Below are 27,249 nucleotides of genomic sequence, written 5' to 3'. Positions count from 1 at the left end.
GTCTAGAAGACGTCTCGAAAGCGGAGCTCCCAGCCCTACTTAGATTAGCCAAAAGCGCTGACATTCTGAGCGCTGATGTCTACTTTAGGTATTCATAGAGGTCGGTCTCCATCTGGTATCGCTAGCGACCAAAAGGTCTATGCGTGGCTTGTTGCCAATCAGGCTAACCTAACCTTACCTATGTATGCCTGTAGCTTTCTACATTAACGTCTACCTATGAGCTTATTAGTTCAGTTCATACCGTTGACCACTACTCACCTTAAAATCAAAAACATGCCTTTGATGGCTTAGCGGATAGTAATGGGTGATCACAATGGAAGTGCTTTTTTCAATAGAATTTTTTTTTGACAGATGATGCGTGACTACTGTCGAACTAAATACATAATTTTTTTCAGTATTCTTTAAAATTTCATCATGGAACGAGTTACGCCTCAACAACTTTTACAAATCGTACATTTGTGTTACGAAAATCGGCGCTCTGTGAAAAGTGGTCATCGCGCGGTCAGGTCAACTTATGGTGTACATAACCGTCCTACTGATGAGGCTCATTTTTGGCTTAATGGCTATGTCAATAAATAAATTTGCCGCATTTGGGCTGAAGAGCAACTGGAGGCCATTCAAGAAGAGCCGTTACATCCATTGAAAACAACCGTTTGGTGCGGCCTATGGGCTGGAGAAATCAACGCTCCATATTTCTTCAAAGACGAGGAGGGTGCCAATGTAACAGCCATGACATACGTTTTTTTGATGCCGGAAATTGAAGCCCGTGATCTCCACAACATTTGGTTCCAGCAAGATGGCGCTACTTGCCATACAGCCCGTGAAACAATGGATTTACTGCGTCGTGGATTGGCCGCCAAGATCGTTGGATATCACACCTTTGGACTTTTGTGGGGGTATATAAAGTCTAAATGTTTGCGGATAAAATTTGTGGTGGTAAAAATTCTACACAAAAATTATACAATAAAGATTATCTAATCAACTTGAATTTTTCGATATGTTATTGCAATTTAAAATCCGATACCTCAAAATTGATCACCCTTTACAAGATCTGCCTACTAGCCAGTACGCGTGGTAACTTAAGTCATCCTGTAGTCGGTGCTTGACCAAGTTGTTCCTCAAGCTTGTGGTGTGATTTGTTGTTGTTGTTGTAACAGCAAAAATATTCTCCACAAATATTTGGGGAATGCTGCTGGAGTGGCAGTTTTAGCCGGATATAAAACAGGGCCGTTCCAGTAACGTAGACCCGATTATCGTGGGAACATTCAAAAAGGTTTTGTTCATAAATTTTCTGTGAAATGTTATTAAAAAAAATATGTCTTCGCCCAATCAAGCAGTAGTTTAGCAGGTTATTTGCTGATTAAATGCTTTATTAACCCTAGACGGACATTCTTCGTCGCTTCGACGACGCTCGATTGCATTTAACTGATTATCATAATTTCCGTTCACTGGTTTTCTTTAATTTTTCGTACAGCTTTAGTAGTTCCTGAGCTTTAGTTGTGAGCGTACGTTCATCTGTGGTAGTTGCATGTAATTACCGTTTTAAAAAATTTGCGTCGTCGAAACGACGAAGAATGTCTTTTGTGTGAGTTTTGCAACAAAATAATATTCGCTTTTAGAATTTTTTTTTGTCTTAAACACTTTTATATAATTCAATTCGACATGACAAAACAAGCCTATTTAAGGGGGTCTTCTGGTCTCGAGGCCCTGAAATGAAGGGTTTTTTTGGGGATTGATTGTGACAAATCCTGTGAATATTTTTAAAAAAGTTTTTTTTTATTTTAAAGGTACATGTCTTGGCTTTTAAAAAATGGTTTTGACTTTGAAAAAAATTAACACCCGCGACCTTGAAATGGCGCTGAAGACGTCCACCTCCAAACGAAACAGGTCTCCATTTTGGTCACGGTTTTTCCACCTGGGTAATCAGAAAGCAAAAATCAGATATGCATTGTCTTCAGAGTTGCCCTGGTTAAGTTTTCCCGTGACAGATTTTTTTTTTTTTAATTTTTTTCAAAAGTTATGCAACAATTTGCAAAAAAAATTTTTTTTTGCTCATTTTTTGAACTTTAAAAGGTTATAAAAATGGAATGAAAAAAAATTTCAAAAATCGTACACGGGGAAACTTAGCGGTAAGTTTTCCGAACCTTTTAAGACCAAAACCATTGAAATCGGAGTATAACTACTATGAAAAGTGTGACCAAAATGCTTAAAAAACACGATTTTCGGGGAAACGCGTTTAAAGATAAAGTTTATGATAAAACGGCCGGAGGAGGGTACACTTCGGTGCCCAGAAAAATGTGAAAAATGCGATTTTCAAAAAATCCTTTCTGTGGCGTATTCTCGCATACACATACAACAAAATTATGCAAAAAAAAAAAATCGATTTTTTTTTCGCTGGAGACCAGAAGACCCCCTTAAATGACAAGGAAATTGAAAAGTTTCTTGCTGAAGACGATGACTTAATAGATTCGGATGAAGATGATTATACCATTGGTGAGCTTGAGACAGACTTGGGAGAGCTAAGGGACGAAGAAAATTCTTCTGAAGAGGTTTCTGCAGACGAAGACGATGTCCCGTTGAATGTGTTGCTTGAAGAGTCTGATATAATTACTTTCTCAAAAAACATATTACGTGGAAAAAACCGTCATAAGTGGTCGACGCAAAAAGCTACGTCTCATAGATATGGACAAAATATTGTACATCAAGTACGTGGTCCTACTCGTATTGTAACCATGGGTAATTGGTTCACTTCAGTCTCCTTGGCTAAATCTCTTTTAAAAGAACCATATAAATTAACATTGGTTGGAACATTGCGAGATATACCTCCAGAGAGATAACTCTAGAGACGCTCTTGTCATATAAGCCAAAACCGAATAAAATATTTTACTTGTTGCCCTCATGCAATGAAATTTGGAACTGTAAATAGCATGACAAAGACGCCACATATGATCGAGTTCCACAATTCAACAAAAAATGGTGTAGACACCTTCGACCAAATGTGCAACGTAATGAGTTGCGCTCAAAACACCAACCGCTGGCCAATGGCAGCATTTTTTGGCATACCCAATGTGGCTTATATAAATATTTATGTTATATACACCCATAATATGTGCCAATTGGGATAGAAACCACTTAGTCGCAGAAAATTTATGAAAGGTTTACACTCTGCTATTCTTCAAAAACACTTATATAAAAGACCTAATGTGGTAACTTTTAAAACGGCAGCTCGACAAAATATACAAAGCGGACTAGTTCAACATAATAAGAATGCAGAAAACAGTGGAGAGGTATCAGCAAGCAAAAAAATAAAGATATGCGCAATTTGTCCATCATCCAAACGTCGAATGACCAAGTCTTCATGCGCCAAATGTCGAAAAAAGCTTGTGTGGGGAGCATAAAATTGATCTCTGTGCCTCATGTGCCAAATAAAGTTAAAGACTTATAAAACAGAGTTTAATTTTTAGTGTTAAGCATAAAATGTACCTTTTTAAAGTATTAATGAATTTTAATTTGATTAATATTACTTTTTTGTTGAAGTTTGTCAGAGGCTATGGGCAAAAAAAATTTTTTTTATTGAATATGAATTTTAGTGTACTAAAAATATGAATGTCCTTCTAGGGTTAAACCTAAATATTTATAAAACTTGAAAAAAATGTTTGTGTTCCATACAAAATTTGCGAGTAGGCATTTTGCAATTGTTTATAACATAATTAGAAAAAATCTATCTTTTGAAAAAGGGTTTTAAAATATTCCTTCTTGGGCATAAGGATACCGGTAATTGGTTAGGTTATATGATTACCCACTTGGACGATAAATAAATAAACAAAAAACGTCCTTTGTGATACCATTGTAAGGAAAAAGGGAGATGAAACAAGAACAGAGGGGATAGGTGGATGACGGGGTTTGGAATGTTGCGTGTGTGTGGTGTGAGTCTACAAGACGATCCGCCCCCAGATTGATGTTTTATGCCAACAGCCAACCCAATGGAAATCACACACAAATAATTCTACTACAATAATCCCGTATATGTTGGTTGGAATTCCTTTCTTTGAAGACCCAACCGTTCCACTATGGTCCAGAAGTCACTCAAAAGTGGCGAAAATTGACCGGAATCAAGTTGTGAAATTGGTTAATTGGACCAGACTCCCTTATTATATAAAAGTAAATGTAAATTCGGCTCAATCTTTACGTAAATTGATTAAATGTTTTAATTACTGGTAGTTACTCACACTTTGGAATTCGTTGAAAATCACGTGCTGGTCTTGTAAAAACAAACCATAATAATCTTTGAATCTGAAAAGTATTTATAAGCCTTCTATCCGCTCTTTTCCTTCGAATGGTTGCCAGTTCTTAAAATTCAAGTGGTTTCAATCTTGATCTGATTCTTATGCTTACATGAAGTTATGTATGTGAAACTTATAATTCTCACAAATTTCAGCCTTGACCCTCTAGTAATTAGCCATTAACCTCCTTTAAACCCGATATTCAAATGGCTTTAGGATCATTTCGTTCCTTAGAACTTACGCTATAAAAATGCATCCCACTTATGCAACTTTTTAGATTCACATTCATCCAATTTGGTTAACTTGGTTGCTTTATTTGCGTTAATTAAAAATCTGAAGTAAGATTTGGTTGTCTTGTAACGCTTGCAGTTCGCCTACAACAAATGTACAGTTAAGGAAAAAACTCTACATACACCCCCTTATTTTGTATTTCTAAGATATTCGTAAGGTAAATTAATAAAGCGTTTGCATTAATATTTAAAGGACCAAAAACAAAGTTTATTTACAACACAAAAAGCTAATTCAAAAGCATAACAATAACAGAAATAACAAAAACAATAAAAATTCATGAGAAAAAAGTCTACATACAGTGTTAAAAATCGAATAGAATATTTGATTTCTTTGAAATAATAAAAGAAAACAATATATTTTTAATATTTTGTAGGACCACCCTAAGCTCCAATAACCGCCTGAATACGACGTGGCATAGACATCACCAAATTCTCCGTAATACTAGGCGCAATTTCCGACCACGCCCGAGCTAGGGCAGTTTTAGTATTTCACGACTTCTGATATCATATTTGCGAGCAGATTTTTCCAAAACGTCCCAAATATGCTCAATTGGGTTAAGGTCTGGTGACTGGGGAGGTGTTTTGAGCTGTCTTGGTGCATGATAAAGAAGCCAGTCTCGAACAATATGCGCAATATGCTTGAGGTCGTTGTCTTGTTGGAAAATCCATTGGTTTCCCAGGCCCAAGTTTTCCACAGATGGCTTCAGATTTTGTTCCAATATTGTCTTATACTGATATCTACCCATAAAGCCTTCAACAAAAACCAATCGACCAACTCCAGATGCCGCCATAGCGCCCCATACCGTAACACTACCCCCACCATGTTTCACAGTAGGTATAATATTTTTGGGATCAAGTGCAGTATTCGGTTTTCACCAAACCTTGTTTCGGCCGTCATTCCCAAAAACTAACTTTCATCAGTAAATATAATTTTCTTCCAAAAATCCATTCCTTTCTGTAAATGTGCCTTAGCAAAATCCAGGCGAAGTTGACGATTCTTGGCTGAAATAAACGGCCTTTTGCGTGTTGTTCTATTTTTAAAGCCGCTATCATGCAAAACGTTTATTACTGTTCTTGATGAAACAGTAATATTCGAGCATCTTGCAAGATATTCGGCTAGTTTCGGGGCACTTGTTTTTGGATCTTTTTGGACTTCTGACATCGCGTCTTGAAAGCTTCTTCGGCCTACCTGATCTTGGCTTGTTTTCGGTACTGTTGCGTTTTTTATAGTTTTTGACAATAGTTTGCACTGTAGAGCGACTTAATTTTGCTATTTCAGCAATTTCCCCGTAAGATTTGTTTTCTTTTCGAAGATTAACCACCAAATTTCGAACTGATTGCTGAATTTCTTTTCTATTTGCCATTTTTAAAGTTAAAACGTGTTTTACAAATCGCTTTCTGAATTTAAATACTTGTAATGTTTGACAGATAAAGCAATTCAAGAAAACTAACGGGTTTTTTCCCTTTAAGTTCTTCATTTCCCTATGTATTTTCAGAGTTGCCAAAGCTGTATGTAGACTTGCTTCCCACCGATTTCTATGTTTATTGCCAATAGTTTATAAGTTACCAATATTTTCAACCTTTTTTTTCTTCCAACATTCTTAACTATTAATGTCGTAAACATTTACATCAAAATTATGTTGAATATTATCACTAGTTCTCTAGAAGTTGAAAATAGTAGGGTGTATATAGAGTTTTTTTCCTTAACTGTAGTTTCCAAAATTTCTACGAGGAGGTTGGAGTGTTATATTTGAGTCCCATTTTTATTTTATTTTTATTTAAATTTATTTTAATGTGATTTTTTTAAACATATTAATTTTTTTTTTAATATGTTTTGAAAAAATTTTTTTTATTTTAAGTTTTTTAAATTCGTTTAATTTTTTTAAATTCTTGTAAAGCATTTTTTTTTTAATTAAACTTTTGTTAAATTTTTTTTAATTTTTTCTTTAATTTTTTTTTAATTGAGTTTTTGTTAAATTTATTTTGGTTGGTTGGTTGGTTTAAGGGTGACCCCGCATCGGAGTGCCACATAGACCACAAGTTGGGTCCGTTGTGTTGCCCTAGAGCTCATTATTTTATATGATTTCCCCACCTAACCGAGATTTTTATTATAGATTTTGGTCCAAAATATTGATTCGTTTCGAGAATTTAATGAGAGATTCGATTTTCAGGTCCGAGAGTACTGAAAGCTTGTCAATTGTTGGAGAGCCTAGAAGAGCGGGTCGACTTCTGGCTAGGCCGGGACAACTGCACAGCAAATGCCTGCTCGATACTTCCTCATCTTCGTCCTCGCAGTATCTGCACAGGTCGTTTTGAGGAACCCCGAACCGACGTGCGTGAGTGCCCAAAAGGCAGTGGCCTGTGATAAGAGATATTATATGTCTTAGTTCGTGTTTCGATAGACTTATAAGGGTTCTAGTCTGTTTCAGATTGTAGGATGGCGAGATTTGTCTGGTCGTAACGCAAGTAGTTTCCACTCGCCACCTCCGATCATTTATTTTAATTTTCTTGAATTTGATTTGATTATCCTGCCGCTACCAGTTCTAACTAGTGGGAATACACACCTGATGTTGCTTAGGAGAGTTTCAATTCTTTTAGTCTAATTTTTTTAGTTTCTTTTAATTATTTTTGACCAGAGAGTGCCGGTGCACTATTTTTTATGTCGATCCCTTCTTTATTTATATGAGTAATAATTTGAAGAAAGATTTTTCTAATAGCGATCGCCCCTTGGCAGGCAATGGCAAACTTTGCGAGTGTATTTCTGCCATGAAAAAGCTCCTCATAAAAATATCTGCCGTTCGGAGTCGGCTTTAAACTGTAGGTCCCTCCATTTGTGGAACAACATCAAGACGCACACCACAAATAGGAGGAGGAGCTTGGCCAAACACCCAAACAGGGTGTACGCGCCAATTATATATATATATAATAATTTGAAATAAAGCAACCCAACCGCGTTGAACTGTAGATGCTGCTTCCAGGAGCCTATGTGAAGTTTCATTAAAAACGGATGATTATTTTTAAAAGTTCGTGATATATTGGATCCGACATTTTGAACTTTAAAAAACTAACTGTAGCCCATCTATGCGAGGTTTCACTAAAATCGAATGATTTTTAAAAGTTCTCGACATTCAGCTCCCATACATCCCGCTTTTCGCCACTCTGGAGCGGCTTCTGGCGCACAGTGAAGGACTCCACTACTTAACATAAATACCATTGATTACTGTATATTCTCGTCAGTATAGTCGCCTAGTGAGCAAAGGATATAAAACACGAAAAATACAAAAAATAAAGCCTTTATTTCAATTCCACTGGAAACAAAAAATATTTTTCTCTAATAAAAACAACAGGTTTTCACAGTATACATGCGTGATGTGCCTGCGGATATATAATGTATGCATTAGTGTCTAACCGTATGTATGTATGTATGTATGTATGTAAGTGTGTGTGTGCGTTCAAGCGCTAGAGTGTTCATGTGCGTAAGGTTTTTATTATTTCTTTTGTTGTAGTCGTCGAATGAGTATAAAGCGATCACATCTCACTTTTACTTCGGGCTACCCTGTTATTCACCATTGCTACATTCACGCCCATTTTCTCTTGGTTGTTGGTCCAGCACTTCCAGCACTACCACGATCAACATCGCCATCACCATCGCCGCCTTTGCTAAACGTTACGCATCACATGTGTACGCCTCAGTCGGCATTATCCAGAATGGCATCAATTAGCGCCACCACCTTCTGCCGGAAGCGGCGATTCTGTTTCCCGGACATTTCCTTCAGAAATGGATGCAAGCTGTTGAGAAATGATTGATCAGCATCAGGTGAGGAGGGCATTAAACATTGGCGATGATGTTCATTTTTACTTTTGATCCACTCGGCAAACTCCGTCAGATCGACGGCAGATGCACTACGCGGCGTTGGTTGCGTATCCACTGCTGCAGCAAAAGCGCTACTATTTACCACATTACCGCTACCACTGTTAGCACCACCGGCGATGGCACAAGCATTCATACTGGAAACCGCTGTCGCTGTACATCGTCCATGTTCTGGCGTTGTGGCACCTTGTTCCGTTTTGATGGCTGTCGGAGCCGGCATAACGACTGGTACTGGTATGGCGCACGGGGCCGTCATTGGCGGCTGCACTACTATGCGATGTTGCTGCGTTGTTGCTCCCTCATGTAGCGAAACTACAACGTCCTCCTCGGCTATGCCCACTTCCGTGGCATTGGAATCTTTGGTGTCATCACTGCTGACTATGGGTAATGGTATGTGATTGATGCGCGTCATCGGCGGTTGTGGTGTCGTTTTGCGTTGCGCAATTATGCTTGATGCGGTGCTGCCGTTCTTAAGACGCGTCTTTGTGTAGGGAATCAAGAATTGAAGATATTTAGAGAGGTAATATTTGCGTTTGCCTCGACCAGTACTAGTGCGTGACAACTTCAACGATCGAAGGAAACTACTCCTAATGGTACGCCATCGCTCACGACAGTTTCGCACTGCAAGTAAAGAAGTTAAAATTAAATATAAATTATATCAAATACCAAAGTTCTACCACTATTTTATAAGCTGCATATATCACTACTACATAGGCGCAGATCGCAAATTAGGGTGGAAGCTTAACGAATATGTGCCATAATCGCATCGCAGAAACATTCCTTTTTTATAAAATACTAGCTTTAACCCGCGGCCCCGCTAGCTTAGGAGTAGTTTTGAGGGATTTAGGATATGCATATAAAAGAATTACAAACAAAAATCATAGAAAATATTTTTTTATTAATAACCATAATATAATATTACAATACCCGGCATCCGTTGCTATGCCTCGTTGAATAAAATCAAAACAACCAATCAGAAAAATATCAAGCAAAATTATTTTTATTAATTTTCTATCTCAAACCGTTTTTGAACTTTGCATTTGGGTCATATTTGAACAGCTTATGTGTCTAGAGTGTGCTATAAATAGTGGGAAATAGGAAAAACTAAGATTTTTTAGATTAAATTAAGCAAATATTCGATTATTAGTGACGAATGAGAGTGGTGGCGCGGCCTGGGGGCTATGGGAAGGGAGTTCCATCATAAAAACATGCCTATAACCTTCATTGGGTGAAAATATGAATGTATAAAAATATTGGGTGTTGTCGTTTCGTAGTGATGCGCGGACAAAGTCAGACATTCACCTTTATAGTATAGAAGATGCACTTAAGAAGTATTTTTCGCTTGTAGAAAACTAATATTGGGTTGGGGAAAAAGAAATATAGTATTTGTGATCGAAATTTGACGCTTTATTTAACGTGCTTAGAATTATTCGATTCAAGTCAAATATGCCCCGTTTTGTTCACAAACTTGTTGCCATTTAGAAGGCAACTTCATTATCCCCCCTTTATAAAATCCCCCGTCTTTATTTGCGAAAAACTCAGATAACCAGTTTCCGCAAGCCTCTTTTGAGGCCCACTTGGTATCGCCAAGGGCGTTTTGCATGGACCGGAAGAGATGATAGTCACTTGGTGCCAGGTCCGGACTATATGGTGGGTGCGATAGGACATCCCATCCGAGCTCCCGTAGCTTCCATTCCTATTGACCAATTCTGGCCGCTTCTGGTCAATCGCCTGCTTCAAACGGTCAAGTTGCTCACAGTAGAGGACCGAATTAAGGGTCTGGCCATAGTTGAGCAGCTCATAGTGGATAATTCTCTTCCAATCCCACCAAACACACAGCAAAACCTTCCTGGCGGTCAATCCGGGCTTGGCGATGGTTTGGGCCGGCTCGCCGCTTCTCGACCACGATCTTTTTCGCTTGGCGTTGTCGTACGTGATCTACTTTTCATCGCTAGTCACCATCCGCTTCAAAAATGGGTCAAGTTCGTTCCGTTTTAGCAGAGAATTGCAAGCGTTGATTCGGTCTAAGAGATTTTTTTGCGTCAACACGTGTGGCACCCAAACATCCAGCTTTTTTTGGAATCCAATCTCCTGCAAATGGTTCCAATCGGTTTTGTGGTCTACACCTAGTCTGCCGGTCTTTTTGGATAATTTCAACGATTTTATCAGCCTCTACGACGATTGACCTACCAGTACGGGGTGCATTTTCGACATCTACTAAACCAGAACGAAATCGATCGAACCAACGCTGTGATGTGCGAATCGTTACAGTATCAGGCCCATACACTTCACAAATTTTTGCCGACGCCTTCGTTGCATTTTTATTACCTCTCAGGTAGTAAAAACGTAAAATATGACGAATTTCTTGCTTGGTGGACTCCATCTCTGACGCACTATAACTTACGACTGAAACGTACGATCACAACACTGTCAAAGAGACACTTGTAGTACAGATTGTCGTCTTCAAATCGCCGTTTATTGTGACCCGATGCAATAAGTACAACGCAAGATATGTTTAAAGTCGCGCTCAATTGACAAAATACGACATTACTTTTTCCCCAACCCAATATTTCATTATACGGCCCATAGCCAAGCTGTATGAAATAAGCTGTGTTTAGCAACTCAGAGCGTCTTTCTTTTAAGGAACTATAATCTCAAAAAATATGCGCCAACTAATTAAAATGGGTAGTACATCGTTTCAATTTGACATTTTAACATAGTTCTATTGACAGCACTGTCAAATTCAACCACACTTTGCCAAATAATATTTTATATTTTTTTATTCCTTGTTACTGAGCAAAACGTCACGCTCACGACAAAGGAGAGTCAATTTCCATACACGTGCATAAAGCGGTGAACCGCAAAATCACGCATTCAGCATTAAAAATATTGAGGAGCCAGAGCTTTCGATATCCAGGCAGCTAACAGCAAAAGCCTTGACGAATGTGCTTTTGATTTCAAAATGATACCGACGACATTAGTTGTTACCGATCGTTACACATGCGAAGGGGCAAGGAGAGCCAAGCAGACATACAGCCATAGACAGAGAAATAGCACACATTACTAACTTCAGTTGTGCCATTCCAAACAAAATTCCAATGCAGTGAAGCCCCGAAAGTAGTATGTACTTATTTGTAAATCAAAGTTAATGAGCACTACGCTGCAATGATAGCAGTTGTTGGGGTAGACTGTATTTTCGTTGCTGTACAATATTTTTCTTTGTCTAATGTCTATCATTGTCGTAAGAATTGTGAAAGCAACTAAAGCACGTGTCGTTTTTGATTTTTGTTTTTTCATTAAAATATTTATTCGTCATGTCACAAATATTGATTTTAAGGCAGGGTCATCATTTTGTGTTAGTTTGATTGCCGTTCGTCCGGATATATAACTGATTCTATCTTTTATTAGCGGAAATCCCGCTTCGGCGAGAATGTTGAGGATGGGAGTGGTGCGAAAAGCGCCTAACGCCAGACGAATCGCAGAATGGTATATAGATGAAATTTTAGAAATATTTGTTTGGGATGTAGCACCGTATAGAGATAATCCATAATTGATTTTCGAGAGAATGGTAGCTCTCACAATATTAAGTAGTGCATTTGTATTACTTTCAAGTCTAATGTTGCTTAAACATTTTATTATATTAAGTCTGTTTTGTAGTGATTTGTGCAAAAAGTTTGTGTGATCATTCCAGTTGTATTTGTTGTTAAGAAATATACCTAATATTTTAAGTGATGTAACATTTTTTATGTGTGTATCTTCTGTGTTTACGAAAAAACTTTTGCAAGTATGTCTGTTGCATATATGTAAATGATTAGATTTGGCTATGGATATCTTAGCTCCGCTGATGTTGCACCAGTTTGTTATTTCTACTAAAAGGCTATTGAATTTTGATTGGAACGTCGTTATATCTTGTACTTTGGCATATATAAATAAATCATCTGCATATAGGACATGATTGAAATATTTGTTCTCATTGATTACTCGACTGAGTTTGTCAAAGGCAACTAAAAAGAGAGTGACAGAGAGGGGGGAACCTTGCGGTAAACCATTTTCCAGAGGCCAACAATCTGTTATAATTTGGTTTGCTTTAACCCGGAATTTTCGATTTAGCATAAAGTTTTTAATGTAATTTATTATTTTTGGGCCTAACTTCCAAGCTAAAAGTTGATCCATTATGGAGTGTAAGCCAACTCTATCGAATGCCTTTTCCATGTCTATGGATATAAGGGACGTGTGGTTTCTGCTGGAAATACTATTGGTTATGTGTTCATCTAAGCGAAGTAATGCGTTTAATGTGTTGGTTCCGGACTTAAAAGCGGTTTGGTTACTTGACAGCAACTTATTTGTGTGAAGATACCACATAAGCCTCCGAGATACCATTTTTTCTATGGTTTTTGATAGGCAAGATAGAAGGGAAATAGGCCTATAACCTTCTGTCAGGTTTTTTGGCTTGTTTGGTTTCGGTATGGGTACAACAAGGGCAATTTTCCATTGTTGTGGTATAGTGTGTGTATTGTAAATGAGGTTGTAAAGTTCACATAACTTGAGCTTGCCAACTGAAGGAAGTTGTTTTATAAACTCATAGGGGATATTATCTTGGCCAGGTGTTTTTCCTTTTTGTGAAGCTAGGCATCCATTGAGTTCTTGCAATGTGAAGGGCTCTTCTAAAGCTTTCGCCTTTTTACTTAATTGATAGACCATGCTTATTGGGTTTTTATAACGATTTTTTTGTCCTGTGAACTGAGCTGAAAAATTAGTGTCTTTTGAGTAGTTTGACCATGCTTTTGCCAGCGAATCACCTATTTCGAGGGAGTTAGATGTAGATAATTTGCCATCTTTTTCAATAGAGTGAATTAAGTTAGATGGGCGGTGCCCGAAGAGTAAGTTCACTTTGTTCCAAAGGACTTTTGATGGAGTATTGCAGTTTATATCCTTAGTGAAATTTGTGAAAGCCACACGTGTAGAAATTTTCGTTTCTCGTTTGAATTTACAATAGCATTTGCCTTTTTATAATTTAGGACATTTTGAGTGGTGGGGTGATGTTTGACTAGTTTCCAGAGGTCTTGCTTTTCTTTTCTAAGATCATGCAAGGTATCATTCCACCAATATGTTGAAAATTTTCTTTTCTTATTGGTAGACATAGGAATTGTATTGTATGCGCTTTGCTTAATTTTTTTGGTAAGGATCGCAGCGGCTTTGTTTGGATTCATTGAATCGATTCTCAAGTTTTCCAGGTCGTTTGTCAAGCGCATATGGTATTGGGCTCAGTTTGCATTTTTTAATATAAATTTTTTGGGAGTGTGGTATGTCGAGTTTGAGGCCATGCTAAATAGTGTTATGCTGATAGGAAAATGGTCACTCCCACAAAGTTCCTCGTTTACTTTCCAGCTGGATGCAATGTTTAGTGGTGGAGTGCACATGGAAATATCAATATGTGTGAGTGTAAGGTGAGTGGACCAATGGGTAGGACTTTTGTCGTTTAAGATGATGAGGTTAGTATTTTCAATAAATTTGGAGACATTTTTGCCCTTATTGTTAAACCTTGGAGATCCCCATAACGGGCTCCAAGCATTTAGATCACCTACAATTAGCATAGGTCCATTTATTTGTGAAGTGAGTTCGTGTAAATTATGCTCAGCAATTTGCTCGTTTGGTGGTGAATATATGTTTAGTAGAGTAAAATTGATTTTGGATTTTATCTTGATTGCGATTGCAAGTAACTGAGTGTGTAGCTCAAAAGGAGTATATTCAATATTATCAGCAATAAGAACAGCGATTCCACGTTTTGCATTTTCTTCTGTTGTAATATTATTCTTACCATACATAGAGAAATTTTTGGGTATAAATCTTGTGGAAGGGCTTTCCATTAATGTTCCACTGGAGAACTTTAAGTACCATATTGAAATTTAAATTGTACTTACTCTTCTAACGTATAACGATAAAATCTATAGGTGAGAGGAAGTTGTTTTAGTTTTGTTGCATTGTTTCACTGTCTTCTATTGTAGAATTTGTTGAGTCTATGTTAGTGAGTGGCATGTTTGTGGTCATTGGTGTGTTTGTTAAATTATTGGACTGACTAATAAATTTGTATTGTTCATAAAGTTGTGAAAGATTTGGGTCTAAGTGTAATTGGGTTGATGTTAGTGCAGAGTTGGTTGATAATTGATCTGTACTTTCTTTGTTATTTGATTTGCAGCTTACGCTCTGGGAACGGATTGTAGTTGTTGAGTTGAGTTTTACATAGTTGTTGTATTCCTTTTTTGTTGTTTGAGGTTCCTTAATTCTTTTTTTAATTGCTTCTTCAACGCTCTCATTAGTTACATTTTTACTGTAGTCTGTGTTGAATTTGTTGACTGACTCAATAGCTTCCTTAAAAGAGCATTTATTTACAATTTTATGTTTTATTATATCTCGCCTTTTTCTATACGTCGGACATTGTTTGTTGTTTGAACGATGATTATGTTTGCAGTTTATGCACAAAACTTTTGAACAAGGCGTGGAGTAGTGCATGCTAGATGAGCATACATTGCATTTTCCTTCAGAGGTACAATGTTTAGCTGTGTGACCAATAATGAAGCAGTTTTTACATTGCATAGGAGATGGGACATATGGTTCGACTTTTATTTTAAGCCATCCTACCTTCACTTCTTTTGGTGGGGTATAGGTGCTGAAGGAAACGATGTGCAGAGGGGTATTGGTGAGTTTTCCCTCTATGTATTTTTTTATTTTTTTTGCATTTTACTGCACCTTGCTGTTTCAAACCTTCTACGATTTCATCTTCGCTTAAATCTTTTAATACTCCGGAGTATATTACACCTTTTGAGATATTGAGCGTTGGGTGAAGGGAGACAGATATATTGCAAATATTAGATAATTGTGTTGCTTTAAGGAATTTATTCGCCTGTTGTTGAGTTTTAACCAGAGTAAGTAAGTCTCCTTCTTTAGTGAATGCTATTTCTAAAGGTTTTTCAGTTGTTATCGATTCTAGTGCTTTGTTGACTGCGAAAATATTGTAGGCTTTAATTGATTTCTCTGTTTTGCTTTTTATTAATAAAAATTTTGGGCATGATAATTTTTGTTGGGTACTTGCGGGTTTGATAGATTTTAACGCTGGTGATTTTAACGCTGGTCATAGTGATTGCTTACATTGTAGGCTTTTCGTTTAGTTTTTGGTTCTTCGCCTAAGATGGCGAAGTGGTTACTTCTGCCCCTTTCGGGGTCTTCTTCCATAGTGGTTTGTCACAAATAAGCAAGTTAGTTTTTAACCTCTTTCAAAACAACAACCTACAAAACCACGTTTGTCAATTCTGCAACGAAGAGACTCTTTCTATCCAACACATCGTTACAAATTGTGAAGCATTACATTCAATAAGACAATCAATATCAAGCCACACAATAGAAGAACTTCTGTCCGAAGTTAACGCAGAAAACATTAAAAGTTTTATACACTTTATTTACAAAATTAATTTGTATTTTGAAATCTAAATTATACACGAATATTATTATATAAATACGTATGTTACGTAAAGCTGATGGCCTAGTCGCTAATCCTTTTTAATTTCATTGTGATTGTAATTCATTACTTTTTCAATTTTCTAATAAAAAAAAAAAAAAAACATGTCACAAATAGAAATTATAACTTCTAATAAAGGAGGAAAGAAGTTGTTCTTAGACGGCTATTGTTATTATTTTGAAAGAAAACCCCAAATGGAAACTTTTAATTCGACGTGTTGTAAAAGAATACAAAATAAGTGCAAATCCAGAATTGTAACAAAGGTGTTACCGAACAATCACATCATTGTTAAACAACCCGCGGACCATTGCCACGAACCAGCTCCCAATGATTTACCAATTGCAAAAATTAATAATAAAGTCAGATAATACAAAAAACTACAGTGGAAGCAGAGCAGAGCTACCGGGACTATTTACCATCCAGAAATGACCAAAAGGCCAGAATTCGAAGATCAAGGCATGAAGCACCTCATTTTCGGGAACCAAAACTTTTGGAGGGCATCGATATACTCTGGAAGGAGAATTAATGAATGCGTAATTATTTGTGGTACGAAGTCGTCTTTAAACTTTTTGAGTCAGAGTTCTTGCTGGATTGTGGACGGAACATTTCAAGTTACCCCGAAAATAATGAGACAGCTGTTTTCAATTCATGCCATAGTGGAAGGTGAAACATTTCCCCTCGTGTTTTGCCTTATGAGCCTCAAGTCCAAAGAACTATACGAGGTTTTATTTGAAGAATTGTTCCGAATCACATCAGAGTACGGCCTAAATCTTCAACCCGAAAGAATTATCAGCGATTTTGAAATGGGACTAATATCGGCGCTAAAAAATTGTTTCCCGAACACTGATTTGCGTGGCTGCTTCTTCCGCTTCAGTCAAATAATCTGGAGAAAAGTTCAAAAAGAAAGATATGTGGGTGTCTGTACGTAATATATCTGCATAAGGTTCATTCACTTTCATTGCTTTCAGACTGGTTAAAAAATATGGAAACTCTGAGATATTTTCGTTACAACTTCGAATGCTGAAAAGCCTAGCTTTTGTTCCTTCCGATGAAATCTCGGAATACTACAACAGTCTTTGTAGTATTTTTGGTGATTATGGCATGCTAAGAATCGCAAATTGGTTTGTAAAGAACTACATTGGTAAATTTGATGAACCACCAAAACATCATCCGTCATTTTGGTCAGTGCATAGCAATGTAGAAATGAGTCAGTTTCCAAGAACTCAAAATAGTATAGAAGCTTGGCATCGGCGACTTAATGTCATTGTAGGGGGAAAAAATTATAGCTAATTTGAATGCAGATGATTTATGTGAAATCACAAATATCAAGAGTAGAAAATGGAGAAGTTTTCCCGAGAAAGTTAAGATCAATTAGATCTAACAAAAAAATTAAAAGAATAATAAAAAAAGGGGTTGGGTACGTAATGTTGTATGATACAATATTCTGTTTACAAAATGCTGTATACAAAATTCTGTATTTCAGAATTCTGTATTATAGAATTCTGTATACGAAATTCTGTATATCAAAATTCTGTAAAAAATATTTTGTATTGCCGAAATGCTGTATTGACGAAATTTTGTATTGACAAAATTCTGTATTGACGAAATGCTGTAAGTAAATGATAAGAAATTCAAAAAATTTAAAAAAAAAAGTGCGCACTTTTTTTCTTCAGTTTCGATAGAATCCACCGTATTTTCGCGCTTCAAAAAATAACCCTCATCAGTCCGACTCCGGCTACGCAATCCACGGTATTTTTGCGTAGAATTCCTTTTCGCGTGGGCGGCCTTCGGCCGCGCTTCCAAAAAATAACCCTCATCAGTCCAACTCCGGCTTCGCAATCCACCGTATTTTTGCGTAGAACTCCTTTTTTCGTTGACTTTTGTCAACAGAAAATTTTTTCAATACAGAATTTTGTTAATACAGAATTTCGTCAGTACAGAATTTTTTTAAGACAGCACAGAATTTTGTTTTTACAGAATTTTGTAAATACAGAATTCTGTAAATACAGAATTTTGTCACTGCAGAATTTTGTTACGTTAATTTACAGTATTTCGTACGAAAAGAATTTTGATATACAGCATTTTGAATGTTTAGGATCATTATCCTGCATGAATATCCAATTTACAGGCATATTTTCAAAAGCAAATGGCTCCATTGTACTTTTAAGTATTTCTAAATAAATATGTTTGTCCATTTTGCCGATAATTCGCACCAATGGACCAACGCCATACCACGAAAACGCACCCCAAGCCATAACACTTCCTCCACCATGCTTAACTGATTTCTTAGTGTACCTTGAGTTGTATTCTTTTCGGTTTTCTGGGCGATGAACGAATGATTTTCCATCAGGTGCGATCCTACTAAGCTTAGTTTCATCGCTCCATAGTACTCTTTTCCAAATATCTACATCCTTACTTTGATGCAGCTTTGCAAATGTCAACCGCGCTTTGATATTTTTTTTGTAAGAAGGGGTTTCTTCCTGCTAGTCCTTCCATACAAATTGGCTTCATTCAAACGTCTTCTAGCCAGTCTACTGGATACCTCAAGGTTGCGTTCTTCATTAATTTCCGTCATTATGGCATTTGAGGACTTAAAAGGATCGGCCTTACATTTCCGTACAATAATTTTATCTAATCTTGGCGTGGTTTTACGTGGCGGAGGTTTTAATAGAACAATCTAGTAATTCGGCAATTTTTGATTTGTTGGTGCCTTTTTCAAAAAAGATTCCAAATAAGTTTTCTCGACCCATATTTAAAAAATTGTTTCATTTTATCACTTGCACAAAATACACAAAATATTTCAACAACTGACTGACTGACTAATAATTTATTTAAGAATGGATGCAGAAACAAAACTGAAAATGTGCTATTTCTTTGTCCAAGGTGAATGTGCAATATATGCACCAACACAAACGTGATTAAAAAAAAAAGACGAATCGATAACGGTAAATTTCGAACGGGATCAAGAGACTATTGATATGACTAACAACACATGCCCAAATAATTGTAGCGTTGTAGCCTTTGATAATACGACATCCCGTGCATTTATTGCGTCCTCTGGTGTCCCACAGGGAAGTATTCTAGGACCCCTTCCCTTTATACTCTTTATTAACGATATTGGTTCTTGCTTTTCATTTGCTGAACACTTGTTGTATGCTGATGATCTTAAAATATTTGCGGTGATTAACAGTGTAAGGGACTCTGAAAAGTTGCAAACCGATTGCACAATGTCCGGAATTGGTGCTATTTGAACCGTTTGTCACTAAATTTTAGCAAATGCTTTCACGTAAAATATGCTAAATCAAACAATACTTTGCATATTGTTGGTAGTATTGTTGGCTTACCTTTGCAATCCGTTGAGGAAATTAAAGGCTTAGGCGTTATTTTCGACTCTAAGCTGAATTTCACCAGCCATGTTAACCACGTCATAAGACGATCATATGCGATGCTAGCATTCGTACGCCGAAATTGTTCTGCATTTACCAACCCATACACTCTCAAAACATTGTATTGTGCTTTTGTTAGATCAAGACTAGAGTATGCCGCTGTTATTTGGAGACCGTACCAAATAGGTCTGTCTAATCGAATTGAGAGAGTTCAGAAAGTCTTTCTTCGTTTTGCGCTCCGATCTTTAAACTTTTCTGAACCTGTACCATCGTACCGCTCTCGATGTTTATTGATTGACTTAAAACCACTTGATAGCAGACGATCTATTCTATCGTGCTCATTTATTATTCGTATCATTTCTGGATTTATTGATTGTCCTTCCATTTTAAGTAAAATTCAATTTAATATACGCAATATGAGGCTCCGACAGTACGAAACCTTTAAAATTGGCTTCTCGAGAACCAACTATGGGGTGAATGCTCCGATTTCTAGGGCATGTGCAGATTTAAATATGTTTTTCAATACTTCTGGTGCTGATTTTACATGGCCGTATGGCATCTTAAATCGTTATATTCTTAGTAACTACTAAACGATTGTACATTAGCTTAATATAGTATGTAAGAATGTATCCATCCAAAGACAATAAATAAATAAATAAAAAAAAAAAAAATAGAAGTGTACTATTTCTCTGTCCATGGCTGTAGCTGGACAAATACTTGAAGTTGAGTCAAACAACAACAACGGAAATAAACGACGACAGCATTTTGATAGATTAAAACAACTTTTAAAAAGTGTTATAATTTATGTGTTCACTTTTTTAAGCACTTTTGCAGCAAGAATAAAATGTCTAATGAAAAAACCTTTTTAATACATATATTTTTTAATTGCAATAGATCTGATTGAATTTGTATAAAAATATCTTATTCTTTAAGCGGATTTTCGCTCTACGGACATTTTTGTAAACTTTTGTTTAAAGAAGAAATAATAGGAATTAAAATAATGTTATACTTCTTTTTGTACTATTTGAGAATTTAAAAAGCAACGTATTTTTCAAACATACCTTTATTTTTAAGTAAATATTTGCACAAACACACATATCAATGTATGTGTGCATATTTGAATACCTGAATGCATGCATGAACTTGTCTATATGTATACGAGTATAGTACTTCTAATTTCACGCTTACTCTGCACTTAACATGAACGAAAGAAGTCACTTAGAACTTTTTTCTTGCTCAAAATAGTAACTCAGTAATCGTCTCTTCTTCGATAAGTAAAAGTTTGCGTTATTAGTGGCGAATGCTTTTAGTGCCATCAAATATCGGAAAACGCATTTTGTAAAGCAAATAAAGTCATAGCAGCGACTGCAACCGCAACCAAATAAAATGAAATTAAATAAAACAAATTAATACAAAACAAAAAAAAAAAACATTATGCACAAACACTGTAGTCGCAAACAACGCAATACGAGCCTAAAATGTACGAAAACAGCAGAGAATTGCATCAACAGCAAATAGAGCGAGCGGCAGAGAGAGAGATTGTGGAAAATCACACAACACAATTGAAGTCTATACACATGAGTGCGGTTGAATGTTTGTTATGGCAAAAGCTCCGAGCACAGAGAATGCAAGCAAAGCTTCTGCAGCAATTGCAGCTGCCGTGCTACCATTGTGGCGCTGATGTATTAATGTACTGCCTTGCGTCGCGTTTCGTCTCATCGTTACGCGTCATGTCGCACATGCAAATGCAGCAAAACACGGCAACAAGTAAACAAACCGATTGACTACTAGTTGGCGAAGCGACGTGGTGCGACGCCCCAGTCGAAGGCACCTACACAATTACACGCTTGCGAAAAACGACATTGTAAGAAGTTGTTGCGAGGGATAGGGGGTAGCAGCCGTGGGTATCGTAACTGAGCGTATTGAGGGCGCTGCTAGTGCCAACTGACCAACATATTGTACAAGCAGGCGACAATCGTAGAGCTGCGCGTACAGCGTACGGCGAGCAATGCTGCTATGGTGCGGTGTGATGGGGTGGTGTGGGCTGAGAGCGAATGACGAGCGTTGAAGTGCAGTGTAGTGCATGCATCGCGAATGCGAATGCGAAAACTTTGAAGAACGAACGGCACGCAATTCTACGCTGCGCTCTATTGTGAGCTGGTAACTCACAGTAGCTAGAAAATGCGAAAGCTCGACCACATGAACATACAAAAGAAGAAGAAAAAACAAATAAAAAACTACAGCAATAACAAAAAGAAAAATGCATTGACAACAATAGCAACAAAATGCAAACGCAAATTATTATAATAGCAATAGTGCATACAATTGCAACAAAAACAACCTTGCCAGCACTAACAATTATGGTTATTAGCAATAAAGACGAAATGGGAGCAGCTGCGACGGCGCCAGCCAACAGGCAAACAATGCTTACATACCAGTATCTTTCGTCTCATTGGCGACCTCCTGCCAGGCCTTCTGGGTTTCGTCCTTCTTGCTGTAAGCTGGCAGCGTCGAGTTCCAAAGGCACGGATGGTTTTCGACCATTTGCACAAAGCGCACATTCAAGACGGGATCATCCTTGCGCGCCATGCTGACAGCGAACGACGCAATAGTTGCGCGTCGCTGGCGAACAGACTGACGACGAGAGTGTTGACAACGTTCGATGATGATGACACCGTCCGCCAAATGTACGGTGGCCGCTAGCTGTCGTATTGCTGCTAAGTCTGTCGCACCTGTTATCGTATTACCACCGCACTATATAGTACACAAATTAAAGCCACAAGCCACTCAGACGGCTGCCCTCGTTCGCGGTTTGTGCGCAGAGTATGGTACGGCGTGGCGTAGATTTTGAGTGAGCAAATGTGTGAGTGTGTGTGTATTTGTATGCGACGCGATTTAAATAGTGAACGACGGTGCAGCAAAATCAACTTGACTGAACGAGCGTTAAGCGAAAACTGAAAAAGCTGCATTGGCGACAGCGGCGCCCCAACAATGACGACTACTGCAATGGCAATTGGCAACAGCAAAAGCAACGGCAACGGCAACGGCGGCACATTTCAGTCAGCACGAAGAACGCGCGCCGTAAGCCAAAACAGTAGCACTGTGTGCTCATTTGTGCACCAAACGTTCTAAAATGAATAATCATTGATGGAAATATCTTATGATCAGAACCAAGTCCATTCAAGCAGCGCTTCTGGCAAGGGAACTCTCTTCGTTTTATGCTGTGATTTGAATTGAAAAGTGTTAAAGAAAAGTTGTATTATTTAATTTGGTGAAAATTGCTACTAATTAAAGGAACACATACGTGACGTATGAAATTTATTTATAACCTGATCTTTTGTCGCACAGTACAATAAATCTAACCAAATGAACCTAACATTTTGTCTTATCCTGTCTAAACTCAGCAACTTATAAGGCGCAACTTATAAGCTCCAAAAGTAAGAACTTTTAATGCGGCCGATTATTGGCAATTATGCAACAATGCAGATCCAGTCAAAAAGGAGTGAGGCGGGGGATATTCTAAATAAAAAAATGTAAGTGTCGAGCATGATTCATAAATTAAAAAAAAAACTGTTGTTCTTATATTTGAAAGATACGTTTACTTTGAAACGCATCTGACATTGGGTTGATAGATATTGAGCCACAAGAAAATATGCGGGCCAGTGTATACCAAAAGCATTTACTTTCTTAGTGTATGTAAATTGGTTGCATTTTTTATAAATGGAAAGAGTATAAAATTAAGCTATTTTTAATATGTATAATTCAAATTTAAGCGAAACAAATTGGCGAGTTCGTGTGAATGGATATTTCGCACACAATATGGATGGAGGGGAACTATAGTTTGACTATTAAATTTTAAAGCTTGCGAGAATGACGGATGCGAAACGCAGAGAAATAACGTGGAACATATGTAACTACAATGGAAATCATCATTTGCCATAGAACAGTAGCATAATACCTACTAGCATACAGGTACATTGCACGAGCAGTAATAATCTCTTCGGCCATCATTTCGTTAAAAGGAGCTTCTATTGTTATAACTTTTTTAGAAGCAAGCACCTGCACTTCTGAAAAAATCTCACTTTAAACGCAATAAGGCTTAAATATGAACTTTTATGTCTTGCCTACACATTCGGTGGCGCAAGACGCTCGTGACTAATATTATATAGTATGTACGCGCTGTACGATAATTGTAGTTTGCAATATTTTTACATATACTAGTTTTAGTGGTTTAAAGATATTGCTTCACCACATTTACGAGCAACATACATCGTGTTTGATGATATTTAATATTCTTAATCTAGCACTTGTGAGTATTATTGGAGAAAACAATTACTTGTTTGCAATTCATCTGGACCCACTGTGTGCTGCCATCGTCACTGTCGCCGCCCAAATGCAGTTAGAGGTAGGTGTTTCTACGTGCAAGCAAACACTTGCGCTGCACAGCAAAAGTTGCGAGCAAATTGTGTTTCCCCCTTGGTAACACCGTCTCCGCTAAAGTTTAAGAGAATGCACAATATGACGTCATCAGCAATCGAATACTGCGCGTTGCATTTGCTGTAAGCGGGCGTAAAAGCACAGTCACAAAGGGGAAAAGTTCACCACTAAAATAAGGGCTTAAGGGAAGGGTGGAGTGATGAGGTTGGTGAGTGAAAATGCAACAGTACAAAGAACATTTGCGCACCCTAGGGCCACGTTGGAGTCATCCTACAAATGAATGCTACTAGCATGTACCAAAGCCCAGTATTCAGTATGCATATGTACATGCATGTAAACATGTTTGAATGTATGTATGAACAGGCATGCATCTGTGTGCTACTAGAGCAATCGTGTTAATTGCATTCGGCCGTCGCCTGAGTGACAGCAGCGGTAACGATCGCAATGACAGTATAGTAGTTTAGCGGCAGAATCAGACGTTGGAGCAACATTATCCATGCCAGCAGTAACTGCAGTTCTCTTCATGCAATGAATGCGTTTACAAAGAACATCATCTGCGCCTCACAATAGTTAGAACTTTTGCAATGAGACTGCATTTTTTTGATTTATTTCTGATATTTAGTAAAGTTTGCGGTATGCATTATAGATTTCTGACGAGCTGTGCCGAATACTCATCGGCGGTAGAGGCAATGCGAGCGAGAGCGAGAATCGGTGTAGTGTGACGAATATGCATTTGCTATCATTGTTATTGTTATTATTAGAATTTCCCTATTCTGTAACTTTTGTGTTGACTTTGTCATTCGCATTTTATTTTTGGATTATTTATGACCACTCGTTTGAGCTTTCGCTGGTAAAAATGCAAAAGTTGAGTGTCAGAGTTAATAAAGCCACAAGTATCAAGTTCCAGCACGTGTTTTCATTCACGGCTTTACATTGTAATGGGAAAAATATGTATTTACATACAAATAGACAAAGAGGTACATACATATGTATATACACAAGCACAATGTACGTGTGCATGCCTAAACACTTTCATAAACAAAATACATGCACGCGTTTGACATTGCTGTTTTGACTGATTATATTTTACATACTTCCTATTGTCGTGAAAAGCACTGATTAGGTTGGGACGAATCTATACATACACACATATGTACGTACAGGGTGATTCAATAAGGCCGCAGATTTTTGCAGTTATTTTATTTTTTGTAATAGGAATACATAGTCCGGGAGCAAGGGGTCATTTTGACTTCATCATTTCATGCCGACTGATTTTAATACTGAAGGCAGACGCCATCCACTGGATGACGAAACCAACCGTCAGCTGACCCAGTAGCGGTGGGTACGTGCGTGGGATGCTGCGAAATTTGTCGAAAAAAAAATTTTAACAACTCATTTAATACCGGCTGAAATTTTTTGGTGTATTGTTGAGTAAAATAAAAAAAAAAGTCAGCTGCGCGGTAGAGGGGGGAAAATAGGTCAGCTGAGCAGGCGAACTTGTAAAATAAATTAAAAAGTAAAACGACTTTATGCCGATTGAAATTTTTTTACATATATATAATATAATAATGATGGTCAGCTGCGTTTATAGCGGTGGGAAGACCCTTTGCATCTATTACGCTTTGCTGTCTTTTTTTCATGGACTGCACCAACTTTACCAGGTCATAATTGTTTGGTATATCTTCTAATATGGCAGTTTTAAGCGCTGTTCGGTTGCCTCTTTGCTACTTTTTTTTTAATGCACCCATAGATTTTCAATGGGGCTTAAGTCGGGACTCTGAGCTGGTGTATCCAGAACTTTTCCGCAGTTATACAGAAGCCACATGCGCACTCTATGCTCTTTGTGTTTGGGATCATTGTCTTGATAAAATTTGAAATAAGGTTTGCTGTTTCTTACGAATCCAAATTTCGCCGCACTGCTTACTAAATGTCTATTTAAAATCAGCAAGTACTGCGTAGAATCTATAGTATCCTCTAAGAATGCCAAATCTCATACTCCTCTGCTGGAAATGCACCCCAAATCATGACTGATAACTTTCCAAATTTTACAGTCGGAAAAATATTGCGCCTTTCTAGCGATGTCAATGCCTTGCGTCACACTCTTGTCGGCCCGTCGTTATAATATAACATCATTTTTGGTCTCATCACAGAATATTACGTCGTCCCAATAGTCAACAGGCTCGGAAATCAGCATAGTTGCGGAGGACAAACGTTTTTCCACATTTGCAGAAGACAGCAACGGGCTTTTGCGTGCTGATCTTGAAAAATATTTGTGCCGCAGTATGTTTTGGCGTACTGTTTCATGAGAAACAATAATTCCGCACTCTTCATTAAGTTCTCTCGCAAGAGTTCTGGTCGAAAACTGAAGATTTTGATTGCTTTTTCACATGATTACGCGCTCTGCACGTTTTGTTATTTTTTTCGAGGGACCCCTCCACACTTTGGCTTTAATCTATTCTCATTTTCAGCCCGATTTATTCTACTATAAAGGGTGGTTAAATTTCAAGGGCCAATGTTGAATGTGACCCACACCTTAACGTCAACGACACCGTTGGACTTCTTTCTTTGGGGTTATTTGAAAGAAAAGGTGTACGTCGATGTCAATGCGAGAGCTAAAAGATGAGATAATTCGGCACATTAACGGTATAGAACCTCAATTATGCCTTAGCGTCAACGAAAATTTGGACCATCGGATGGAGGTGTGCCGCCGAGCCCGCGGCGGCCATTTGGGCGATATTTTGTTCCATACCTAATTGAGCCATACCAATATTATCATAATAAAGAGAAATGACAATAATTTCCTAAAAAAATTATAATTTATTCAAAATCAACACCGGCCATTAAAACGTATATTGTTTTTCGACTTATGCAAAACATTTCAGACAATTCCAGCGCACTTTTACCCAATTGATGGTTATAATAAATCAATTGTACCACATCAAACGATAATCTTGTTCCGGGCATTTTAAAAGCACAATATTTTAATAACTTCCGTCCCGTGAAAGCAAAAATTCATAGGAAATAGAAATGTAAAGCATTTGCAAAGTGATGTAGTGAAATCATTAGGAAATACCAGCTCAGTGGAAAACATAAACAACAGAAACCACCTAATCATCACTAAGAAAACTTTTTAAGCGTTCCGTTGAAACGTCATTGAGGCGAAGCCACTCGGTTTCTTCCGTCTCCACGTTTCCACGAAAAGCGAAGCTCTCCGTATTCCGGGCTATAATTAAATCATGTTGATAAATACATTTATGTCAAACATTTACTACATACATATTATACAAAAATATTACCTAGCAAATATTTCCGCAATCTATATTAGAATTGTAGTGGACTTGGGTTGTCGAGCATATTCCCTTTCGCTCACATCGCTCCAAAAAAGTGCTCAATTATGTCTTGATTTAATCGGTATGTCCAGATGTATTCCATGTCATACCTTACCTGAACATACCGATGTATTACTGCT

At 37.5% G+C, this 27,249-nt stretch overlaps 1 protein-coding gene across 2 annotated transcripts; it reads right to left on the bottom strand.

Moving 5' to 3' along the window:
• Window positions 1-7,850: 7,850 nt before the first annotated feature.
• Window positions 7,851-22,418, bottom strand: LOC128858732 (uncharacterized). 2 transcript variants are annotated; one of them, XM_054095213.1, is made up of 3 exons: window positions 21,779-22,418; window positions 8,433-9,065; window positions 7,851-8,362 (listed from the first exon to the last, which is right to left on the bottom strand). In XM_054095213.1, the coding sequence occupies exons 1-3, from the start codon at window positions 21,930-21,932 to the stop codon at window positions 8,346-8,348; spliced, it is 804 nt and encodes a 267-aa protein (XP_053951188.1). In that variant the 5' UTR covers window positions 21,933-22,418; the 3' UTR covers window positions 7,851-8,345. The 2 variants fall into 2 exon arrangements, with proteins under 2 accessions (XP_053951188.1, XP_053951187.1); XM_054095212.1 differs by having other exon boundaries at window positions 7,851-9,065; window positions 21,779-22,417.
• Window positions 22,419-27,249: the final 4,831 nt, after the last annotated feature.

Source organism: Anastrepha ludens, chromosome 3 (assembly GCF_028408465.1).
Source record: "Anastrepha ludens isolate Willacy chromosome 3, idAnaLude1.1, whole genome shotgun sequence".
In the NCBI taxonomy this organism is placed as follows: Eukaryota; Metazoa; Arthropoda; class Insecta; order Diptera; family Tephritidae; genus Anastrepha; species Anastrepha ludens.
The sequence above is the reverse complement of the archived record's forward strand: the minus strand, read 5'-3'. Positions and strand labels throughout refer to the sequence as shown.